Here is a 12,036-nt window from a genome sequence, read left to right on the forward strand (position 1 = left end):
ATAATGAGCACCTTATTGATCTTGCTTATTGATCCGGGCTTTTATCGAGCCCACTCTTGAGCGTTTTCTAATATTTTTGTGGAAAGACGTGAGATAGCAAATTCTGAACAGAACTGGTATCTTTTTTTTATTGGTCAGTTGTGAGTAGTGAGTTTGTGGCTGACCACCATCTAAAATTAAACGATGACAGAAATTGCCTATCATTAAAACAAAAGTGTTATATGGCTTTATATTATGAATAGTACTGTAAATGCTTACTATAAAATCACCAAGTCTTCTTTAACAAAACAAAAAAAATAAAAAAAACATTTATTTAACCAAAAAATATCGCTTGCACTACATTTTACTATAGGGCCTTAAAATACAGTACTTTTCTAACAGACAGAAGGACAAGTGACCTTTTTACTTTATATAATATTGAAGAAACTGTTACCAGTTAATGTGTGTACCGTCTTTTTCCCCCAGGGCAGCGCTGGTTGGCAGGTATCAATACACTTTTAGACCGACATGTTTGTGCCAGCGTGGGTGATTAGATTTAATTCTTGATCGCCTCTTGTCTTGGAACAATAGCATTATTGTACCCTTTTTGTTAAAATGACTTCAGGGGAGCTCAGCAGTATACTGTACCGGCCTCTATACCTCCGTGATGGAGGAAGTGCCTCAACCTGGACCTGACCTACGGTACAAGGCAGGGGCAGGGGAAGCCTGCCCTGGGGGTCCCTGGAACCACCAGAGCTCCAGGGACCACCCTCGCCGCTGTAGGTGCACAGCAGTTGGGTGACCCTGCTTGTGGATGTGAGGAGGTTGTGGTTAGGCTTTCTTTTCTTCACTCACTCCTCCCTCCAACAGGAAGTGGCCTAACGGTACTGGTCTTCTCTGTGCTCTACTGTTGGCTAATTAGCCAGTAGCTATGCCCCTCCCAAAAAGCTTTTGTCCAATGCTAGCTTAGAATAACTTCCTGCTTGCCAAGGTTTGCCTTGGCAACAGCCTTGGCAAGCTGCCGGTTGCTAAGCTAGCATTGGACAAAAGCTTTTAGGGGAGGGGCATAACTACAGGCTAATTCATTCTTTTGAAGTGGCCATAAACCATTGGTACTATTATTATACCAAACTGTGTTCTCTTCTCTATGAAAGGACTGGAGAATTGTTCTCATTTACCATCTGCACATATGACGATATGAGCATTTTATTTGTCAGCCAAAGCTATTGATCCACCCTGCTGTGATGCTCCAATAAGTACAACCTATAGTTGTACATTCTGGAGTATTGATTGTACCATGTGTGATATTCATACCTTTCCACCTCACTCCCTGCTGTGTTTTTTTGCAGGTGCAGGTCAACAGTCATGTTGAAAGCGGGCACCACCAAGGTGGGCCTGCCCAAGCCAGGACACCAGGAGCGGGCAAAGCCAGCCGCCTTTGCCCCCTCCTCCACCTCCACAGCCATGAAGACCTCCAGATCATCCAGCACACTGGCCTCAGATCTTCGCCTCAGTAAGGTAAAATTGTCACTACACATAACTAGGGATGTCAACGATTAATCGATTTTCGATTAATCGATCGATTATTATTATTTATTTTTTTAATACAATTTTTTGGCTTAGTTAGTTTCAACCAAAATATAGGCTAATAATAGTATTAATGATAATAGTAAATGGCCATTGATTTATTATTCACACCAGCACTAACTGTAAACTGTGTAGAATGAAGGAGCACACTCCCCTCCCCCTCTGTCTCAGACACAGGTGTGATTGATTCAGGCTTGATTGTTTGGTAGCCATCATCAAAGAAAAGGGGAAAACAGCGCCCTCTGTATTGTAAGCGTCACAGAATCTGTTCTTGAGAGATTAGGTGAACAGTAGCCTGACACTCAGCCTGAATTGACATTTCGTTTCACTTCATTATTCAGTCTGAAGTCAGTTCCGCCCACAGCCTTTGCAGGGATGGGCGTTGCCAAAATGAGGCACTGTTCAGCGATTGGTTCACCGACCAACACATGACATAGTGTTGTTATGTGTGCCTGGCTGGCTAGTGGCTAACCTGTTGCTTGCTAGTGCTACTTGCTAACCAAAGAAACAGTCAGAATAGGAGCACTACGAACTAGTAATCAAACACAACATAACATGCCTGCTACTGGTGTTTCATAGTGAGATCGATACGATCGCATTTTACCGCATTTTACCGCGACACGATGTGCGGTACGGTACGGCGGCGGCGCTGGTGTACTTGGAAACACACATGAGTTCTGGGAAACCCCCACCCACGCTGATCACAAGACGCTGATTCACGACGCTGATTCTCCCGTTTGGATTTTCAACCGAGGCAGGCCTCCTCATTGAGAGCGATGATGAAGAGTAGTAGTTAGGCTACCAATTACCTGAAGAGCCATATTGTACATTATGTAAATGTGCATTGAAATCCAGTAAAAAAACGAAAAACAGAAGAAAGAAAAACGTTTTTTTTTTTTTATTAAAGAAAAATAATTAATTATCGATTAATAATCGATTATTGCTATAGAATAATCGATTTTGATAAAGGTCAATTTTTGACATCCCTACACATAACCAGCACACCACCACATGGATAACTCTACAGTTCAATAACGTCAACTTATTTTTACACTAAAAAGATATATAAATGATGTGGCATGCTGTATCTGTAAATAAATATGCTGTGAGAAAATTGTAATGTCGGCAGCTCAAGTTCTTTATCGTGATGCACAAGTAATGCTTGGCACGCGTGGATGCATTAATATTTGTTTAATAGATCTTTTAAGTACTTACTTTTGATTCGTTTCATATTTCCAGGTAATGAGTTCCATTGTTGGGTGACTATAAATAACAGTTTTTTTTTAGTATTTCTGAATTTGGTTTTGGAAGTCCCAAATACCCTAAGCTTACCTGTCTAGTTTGATAACTGTTTTAGACCTGCATTAAATAATTGATCTCTAAAGAAATCTGGCTTCCCCTGAATAATTACATTTCTAGAAAATGTTATAATGCTAGATGTTAACTTAGCCTCAACAGTTAACCATGCCAAACTGTGGTGCATCCTTGCCACATTGGTTTTAAAATAGCAATTCTGTGCTAATCTTGCTGCTAAGGTATACAATAACAGCACATCCTTTCTTATGATGGTTTTATAGCTGAAGCGAGCCAGCAGTGATGATGCGTTGACCAAGCCCTCCCTGGGCACATCAGCCAGCTCACGCATGAAAAAGACGGTCACTATGGGTGCCATCTCAGACCTGGCAGAAGCACGTCCTCGTAGCCTCACAGGTAAGAGACCCATTACATGTTATATCTACTGTAGAAAGGTTTTGATTTCATTCAAGTGGATGTGTTACAATTACTGTACATATTAAGGCCAAACCGCACCAATGCAACTAGTCGCAACTCCTTGCAACAAACAGTTTTAAGTATTCCATACTGTTTGCCTATAACTGGCTTCAGAGATTTCTAGTTGAGTTTCTGAAAGAGTTCTTTAAAGAAAAGCAAGGTTCTTCATCTTGCTGTGTAAAAATATGGGGTGCTGGGGGCGCCCGCTGGCCTACTGGTCCAGGCGCATACCATTTAGGCATTGCCACATAGGCATGGATGCCTGGCGGCGTTGCCGTTTCGATTCCCGATCCAGACGACCTTTGCAGCGTGTCGCTCCCCATCTCTCCCCCCATTTCCTGTCAGTCTACTGTCCTGTCCAATAAAGCAGGGGTCTTCAACAGGTGGTCCGGGACCCCTAGGGGGTCCTCAGAGTTACTACAGGGGGTCCTCAAAATCTTTGAGTGATAGAAAGAGCTTTGGTGTAGAGGGGAAAAAGAGCAGACTAATTACAGAGTGAAAGGTCAAGTTTATTAAGTATTGACGGTTCAAGTGGTTTAATATCTGAAGACACAAATTTACATGAATCCAAAATACACTGATGAGTGCTGTCAAATGATGAAACTATATGGAATCTATGAAAAGGTTGTGTGGGTCTCTGCTTCATCTCTCTCTCAACTAAGGGGTCCTTGGGCTGAAAACATTGAAGACCCCTGCAATAAAGGCATAAAAGCCCAAAAACAAATCTTAAAAAAAAGAGGAATAAATAAGGGCAGCTACCTGTAGGTGGCCACTAGATGGCCCAAGCTCACCACAATCCTATACTGCACTGGGGCAAACTCTCTGTTCCTGTCTCTTTTCCTGTTTGGCTGGCTTGGTGTGATGCAGGTGGCTGTCTGTGTTCTGGTCCAGAGCTAATAGAATGGACACATTCATGGCCTGCCGTTCTGGAACTGTCTATCCAACTGCCACTGCCTGAACAGTTCAACTGTTTTCGACATTACATGGAGAAGATGATGTTAGATATAAGCCCATAGAAAATGGAAATAATGAGATAGAGATTTGCAGTGGTAGGTTCCACACATTATTCTGCAAGACTTACATAAAACCAATTTCTGGAATTTCTTTAAATGACTTGTAGATGAATAAGTGGCATGTACTGTAGCTAAATGGTGCATTTATATAGCACTTTTTATCCAAAGCGCTTTACATTCACCCATTCACACACACATTCATACACTGATGGTGGAGGAAACCATGCAAGGCACCACGCTGCACATCGGGAGCAATTAGGGTTTCGGGGTCTTGCTCAAGGACACTTTGACATTAACTCTGGGGGAGCCCGGAATCGAACTGGGATCCCCACGGTTCCCATCCGGCCGCTCTACTGGCCACTACCCCTGAGCCACTGCTGCCCTAAATGAGACATTTGGCTCCAATGCAATGTGGTTACTTACCTGTGCAGGTGTGTCAGGTTGGCAACAACACCATCAATATTTAGTCTGACATTGTAAAGGCATACAGGTTTTTTACAGCTCTGGCATCTGGCAGATACCAGATGTAGGGTGGAACAAACCATGTTAGACAATGACACTGATGCTGCAGAAACTGACTGCAGCTTGCATGTCAGGTAAGCCGGATGTATACTTGGTTGACAATGGCAGATCTACAAGCTCACAACGCATCGCCACACAACATTGTTGTGACGTTCTAAAACAGCTATTTCCGGTGCACAACGCCACACTCAACAAAGATATCAAGCCCTTTAGCAACTCAAGGGAAATGTTTTACACTCTACACTGTAGAGTCTCTTTACAGTCTCTCTAGTCTCTAATTGCACCAAAGCAGGGTATTTGCAATCAACAACACAAAATTAATTCCTGATGGTGATTACATTGCACAGGCATTTTAATTAATTACTGTATTCATTACTGAACATGCGTAATGTGATGCTGCATTTTAATTACACTTAGTTTGTGTGCTATTTGCAAGTGCATGGAATGCCTCATGGAATGTTCCACACGATAAAATTAAAACTAACACTAACCATGTTGTTTTGTGTCAAACAAACGTTGTAATTGTTGTATTGTAGGTTTTTTGTTTTCTTGTTTATACAGCATATGGTACTGTCGTCATGCTTGATTACAGGAGCCCTTGCACACAGTGTTTTGCTGTTGTGTTATTGGTGAGATTACTTCTTCAAAGAGCTGTTGTGTTGAAATGAAACTAATTGATTCCTAGCAGAGGAAGGCATTCCCTAGGCACAGGACATAGAGGACTTAGAGTCATAGGACATAGAGGACTTAGAGGCATAGGACATAGAGGACTTAGAGGCATAGGACATAGAGGACTTAGAGGCATAGGACATAGAGGAACTCATAGCCCAGGTCCAAGCATGTGCCGGGAGCGTGTCGCTGTTACTACATCTCATCTTTTCGACACCCGACTCTAACCCTCACCCTAACCTTAACCTCCGTGGAGTGAGTCGCTAACCCTCCGGTTGAAATGATGGGCGTTCGCAGAAGCGAGATTTCCCCCATGTGCCCTTTCTCACATGCATTTAGAGCATGATAGGCTCTCATTGGAGTCCCTAATAAGCAACCTTTGGGTTTTTGAAGAGTTTTTCCACACACAAGGATGTGACAGATCCCTTATTTTGTGTCATGCACAATATATTAATTAACCTGCTTGCTTTGGCCTAGTTTTGTTGGTCCATTGGTTGCCATTTGTTAATGGACATAATTCTCTTATTCTCTCTCTTAGATAACTAGCTTTTTGGAGCGGTGAAAGCGCTCCCAATAGACAGGTATGTCCGTGGGTATGTGGGTGGGTGGCTGGCTGGGTGGCTGGCCGTGTCCGTAGCCTGGCAATACCTTGAGTGGCCACACACAACACACTAGTTAAAGGAGGGGCGCTGTTTTGTGCAGGCCAGGCACACTCACCACTCACTCACAGGCACAGTTTACACTCACTCACTCACTCACATAGGGTACAGCTGCTCAAATTCACCGCTCCACTTCGAACCGAGGTTTGATTTTTTGATTAACTGCAAGCCGTGAAGACAAAGGTATGAGAGTGTGAGCTCCTCCAACCCACTCCTCCCAGGCAGAGCTCTATCCTCCATGCAAAACAGACTGATCCTTCGCGTAGAGATTGTTTTGCATTCTGGCAATTTCTAGTTTGCATCCGTCCAACATCTGAAGCAGTGTGTTTAAAATTACCCCTGCAGAATCAGAATCATTAGGAGTAGGCCAACATTTGCTTGTTTCCCCTTCTCTGTAAAACCGCTTCATTTGATTCTATTTTGTCTTTCTACAAAATGATTATTCTCTGTTATATCAAGACCTCACTCGATTCACTTAGGTCAGCTTCTCCATCCATTGCTTCTCATATCTGACCTATCTATAACCCTGTTGCAGCACATGCTCATGTAAAACATAGTGTTCCCAGCAGGCCAGCTAGTACTGAAAGGCTCCCAGGCTAAAGGGAGCACACATCATGTCATATGAAGACAGACAACGAATGGACAAGAAGTCAAACAGGTCCACCAATCAGGCTAATCAGCCACTGTTAAATCAGATTAGACATGCGGTAGGGAAAGTTTGCTAGTCAATCATGCATGCAATGGATTGAGAACCATAACTTAGCCTACTGCTCCTAGCACTACTGTAAGTCACTGAGAAGTGTACAGCGCACTTTTGTTTAGAGATATCATCTCGGAGAGGAATTGCCTCTTTTCTTTTTTATCAGCCTAATAGCCTATGAATTTGTTCTGCGATAATCGGAGAGAAATGTCTGGGTTTTTTGACCCACAGTACTGTATGTACACCAAACAAAATGTATTGAAAAATGTCTGTCATGGCAACTTAAGATGAAGCCAGTATCTATAATGTGATGCATGGCTCATTAGATGTGTTTGTGAAAGTGATAATGTCACTTATAGGAAGCACTGTTAGCTTGGTCTTGTTGAGCTCATATCTGTCAGATAGAACTACTGTAGGCCTGGCATTTTGACAGAATAGCATCCAGAACCAGCCAGACTCTTGAGGTACACATGGCAGACTTCAGCAGTGCTATATGATGATCACACTTGAGAAAGAGCTGTCCAAAAAAAGAATTTGGGTTGAACTAGGCTTGAATTCAGCGTGTATGTGTGACTGTGTGTGCACGCACGTGTGCGTGTGTTTGTGCGTGTCGTATGTACAGTATGTATGCACTATGCATATGTGTAGTTTATGTTCTGTATGTATTGTATGTCTGTCTGTGCCCTTTGTTTATGATGTCGTCATGAAACTGAAGTACCTCTGACCACGAACGCCTGAATTTCTGGGAAAATCTCTTAAAATTGTTCTAATAAAATACTTCTTATATGTAAGCATTTATACTGGTCGCTATTCCCATTTGGTCAAATTACACACTGTTGTAGACCATCACCACACTAGGACATGCACGCAAGACCCCACAAACTACACACATTGCAACTTACTGTCAGTAGCTAACCACTGGAAAAGGAAGCCATACCATTATTAGACTCTTTCTTGCCTTGTTTGGACTAAATTGTGTTGTACACCATACATGTGTGGGTCATCAGTAAAGAAAGCAATAAGCTTGTAATTGAGGAGCTGACAGCTCTCTTAACATCTCTTCCTCTTCAGCGCTTGGAGAGAAACAGCTAACCTAGTTCTTGGTATACAGTATACACTAATGCTGAGCTGAGCATTATATTGTACATTTAATTCCCCAATATTATAGATATATGTGTATTTAAATTAATCATATGAGAACTTTCACCAAATAATATATTCTTTGTATGAAGAATAGCGAAAATAGGTGATCTACAACCTCACAATGTGTCTGTGATGTGTTATGAGCTTGTAGATCTGCTGTAAAAATGTATGCCACGGTAAAAGTGGTTAAATTGTGATATCATATTTTTCATTGTCTGCTTTCTACCATGACATAGAGCTTCTAAATTGTTCAATTGTGTGATTAATTATATTCGACTTTGAGAATTAAATGGTGCGTCCTAATTAAAATGCATTATTATTACGTGATAACATCGAAACCCATTACAGTTACACTACAGTATCAAATATCACTTCCAGTTCTTATAGCCCAGCTATTAGTAGATACCATCAGCCACATAAGCTGGGAGGGTCAATACAGGTGGCTGTAAAAAGTGCCTACATGCACAGTCTCTCGTGTAAATGAGTTAGTTTAACTAATGGAGCGAGGTCTCTCTCCCTGTCATCAGACGCTGTGTTCTACCAGACAAAGGGTTAAAGCCTGGGCTCGTGCTGATAACTTATTTAAAAACACTTCATCAATGTTTTATTGAAGCTTTCGCTAGAGAGGAGCCCCTGCGGAGCGTGTGAGGAGAGAGGACAAGAGATAAGTCAGTCAGTTCCACTCTATAAATAACAGGCGCATTGGGCAAGCGCACGGCACGACTTCTCTCTCTCAATGTTTGCCCGCTGCTGTTGAGTTACTGTTACTGTCACAACCGATTAGACATGCTATAGCGACGGACTCAATGTACGTGAGAATCTCAACCTGTAAGTCACAGATTCACACGTTTTTTTGTCATGTTCACATTCTGCTTTAGAATGGAGTTGTCTGTACTTGCTTCCTACCTTAGTCAAATGCAGTGGTTCTCAACTTTGTTTCCCCCCTTGGAGTCCTCTCTTACATCACACAAATGCTGAAACCCAACTTGTGTTTTTCAGACATGTTAACAACTTAAACCCTCTATACTTATTGTACAACGAATAGCGACAATTGCAAATCTATAAGCTAACAATGTATGGTTGGTGATGTTAGCTTGTAGATCTGAAATTTTCACTATTTCTGAAACATTTGGCACCATATTATTAATATGCTTCACAGTGAAGCATACTGTACCAATACATACCGTACATACAGTATGTGAGAGTACGCTATATTAAAGTTACAGGATAATAGAGCTTGTATATGACATACAGTAGTTCACATTAATAGGACCTATATCACATTGAAAACATGTGATATCATATGATTTTGTGCAACCCCTAAACGGACCCCCTGTTTGGAACAGAAACACTGTTCTAATGGAAAACACTGCTGTAATGGGGACAGCGCTGCTTACAGCATACTTTATAGAAGCAACAGAGACACTCGGATGCCTTTCTCATGAGTGAGGTCCGAGGTGGGGGGCTTGGTGGGGGGGCCCCTGGCCGACACTTCCAGTATTTCCTAGTCATTACTGATGTGACAGCACGGGGTGAATCACAGGAACCAGTTTATTGTAGGCCAGTGGTCGTGGAAAGGTACTCACATTTTTTGCTCAAGTAAAAGTATCAATACTACAATGTACAAATACTCTGTTACAAGTAAAAGTCCGGAATTAAAAATGTACTTGAGTTAAATTTAAAAAAAAGTATTGTAATCAAAATGTACTTAAAGTACCAAAAGTAGAAAGTTATCATTATGCAGACTGTCCCGTTTCACAGGTTTTCAAATGTATTAAAATCTTTTGAAAATAGCAGATCTACAAGCTCACAATGCATCACATCGCGACGCATTGTGAGCTTGTAGATCATCTATTTTCAAATGGCCGAAATGTATATAGGGCTGAAGTGGTTAATGTATAATGTATGTTTTGCTATAATAATCAAAATCTACAGAGTAACTACATTTTCAAATAATTGTAGTGGAGTAATGCCACATTTGCCTCTGAGATGTAGTGGAGTTTAAGTAAAAGTATTGACGTTTGGAAATACTCCAGTAAAGTAAAAGTACCTAAAAATTGTACTTAAAGGGGAAGACCACCCATTTTCAATATTGAAATATGTCATTAATATACCTTAGAGGAGTTGTGTGGAAATAGAAAAAATGTTCCCCCCCTTCTGTGTTGCCTAGAACTGGAGGAATGATTTTGGGTTTGTATTGTAAAGTACAATGTGTGATGTCATCAAGTTGTACTTAACAATACAAACCCCAAAATCAATCCTCCAGTTCTAGGCAACACAGAAGGGGGGGAACTTTTTTTTTATTTCCACACAACACCTCTAAGGTATATTAATGACACAGTTCAATATTGAAAATGGGTGGTCTTCCCCTTTAAGGTACAGTACTTGAGTAAATGTACTTAGTTACTTTACACCACCGCAGTGGGCTTTTACATGGAGCGTTGACCTCTTCTCTTATGCCACTGAAACCACTCCCCTGTTTGTCCTGCCTTCTATTTCATTAGGACAGCTGCGAGAGATGTTTCACCGTCTGTAAACATGGAACAGTAAGAGACTAATTATCTCACATGCTTAAAGCTATACTGTGTAAGATGCTCAACTAGTGGTCAGTAGCCCTATAGCAAACCGCGGTCGCGTCTTTCGCCCGTTTTTCGTACCTTCACACCCCCGCGTCTGCCTCCACAACGCCGAGAGCTATCTTTAGAGGGGTCCCTGGTTCCTGTGCGTTCAGGCATTCCGGAGAAACGGACTACTTCACCCTGCCTGGTAGGCGAGATTACCTTTTGAGTAAAGAGACACACGGGCGACTACAAATATGGCGACCCCACTTCAAGATGCGCTGTGATTGGCCGGTAGTGTACCATGTGTGCATGATCGGCGATGTGATTGGGCAACGTATACACAACGTATACAGATGATGCAGATTACGTCATTTTGGCGCGAAATCCGGTCCACGGCCAGGATCATAGAAAACATATAAAGAGAAGGCTTCAGAAGCTGAAAATAACGGAGTGGGTGTTCTAAAACTTTAGCGATTTAACATTTAGGACAATTTTAAGATTTGTTTTATAAAAAAAGTTACATGGTACAACTTTAACCTTTGTCCTATCAATCTCCCCCCTTCTGTCATGTTTACTATGCCATAAAGGAGGATTTGTTATCGCTGTTGTAGGGTACCAGCAGGTATGACTGGGCAATATATTGATATATTGATATGAGGCAGAGGCTAGCTAGATATTGTCTGCGATTTTGGATACCGTAGTGCCAGAAGTGTTGTCTTTTCCTTGTTTTAATCACTTAAAGTTATACCATGTAACTTTCTTTATAAAACAAATCTTAAAATTGTCCTAACTGTTAAATCGCTAAAGTTTTAGAACACCCACTCCGTTATTTTCAGCTTCTAAAGCCTTCTCTTTATATGTTTTCTATGATCCTTGCCGGGGTCCGAATTTCGCGGAAAAATGACGTCATCTGCATCATCCGTATACGCTGTGTATACGTTGGCCAATCACATTGCGGATCATACACACATGATACACTACCGGCCAATTACAGTGCATCTTGTGTCTCTTCAGGAAATAGCTTGCTTCAACAGCTTTGTTTACGCTGGTCTAGAAGTCTAGCATGTAACTCCCCAACCGCTGCTCGTAGAGGGACACGAGAGACCTCTATGGATGCGTCTCGGCGAGGCGAGGCGGACGCGGTGGTCTGAAGGCCCGGTCCGTGGCGAAAAACGGCCGAAAAAAGCAGACGCGACCGCGGTTTGCTATACTGCTACAGACCACTAGTTGAGCAACTTACACAGTATAGCTTTAAGCCTGATTTTATAACGTTTACAAAATCGTTGAACCTTTTTGTGGGGAAAAATGAAAATGTATTGTCACAATACGATATTATCGTCACAATATCAATATCGAGGTATTTGGTCAAAGATATTTGATTTTGTCCATATCTCCTAACCCTACCAGTAGAGGTTTTTATTTTGCTGTGTCAT

General features: G+C 41.7%; 1 protein-coding gene across 2 annotated transcripts in view; it reads left to right on the forward strand.

Annotated features, from left to right (window-relative positions):
- Nucleotides 1-1,344: 1,344 nt before the first annotated feature.
- specc1 (sperm antigen with calponin homology and coiled-coil domains 1) overlaps nt 1,345-12,036 on the forward strand; it is a gene marked incomplete at its 5' end in the record, with an annotated part of 86,868 nt that continues 76,176 nt past the window's right edge. For both annotated transcript variants that reach the window (XM_080748923.1, XM_080748924.1), the window contains 2 exons: nt 1,345-1,497; nt 3,144-3,276. In XM_080748923.1, coding sequence (XP_080605049.1) covers nt 1,345-1,497; nt 3,144-3,276 — 286 coding nt within the window. The remainder of the gene's footprint in view (nt 1,498-3,143; nt 3,277-12,036) is intronic.

The sequence above is a fragment of the Nannobrachium achirus genome (assembly GCF_963921795.1).
Source record: "Nannobrachium achirus genome assembly, chromosome: 19".
NCBI lineage: Eukaryota > Metazoa > Chordata > Actinopteri > Myctophiformes > Myctophidae > Nannobrachium > Nannobrachium achirus.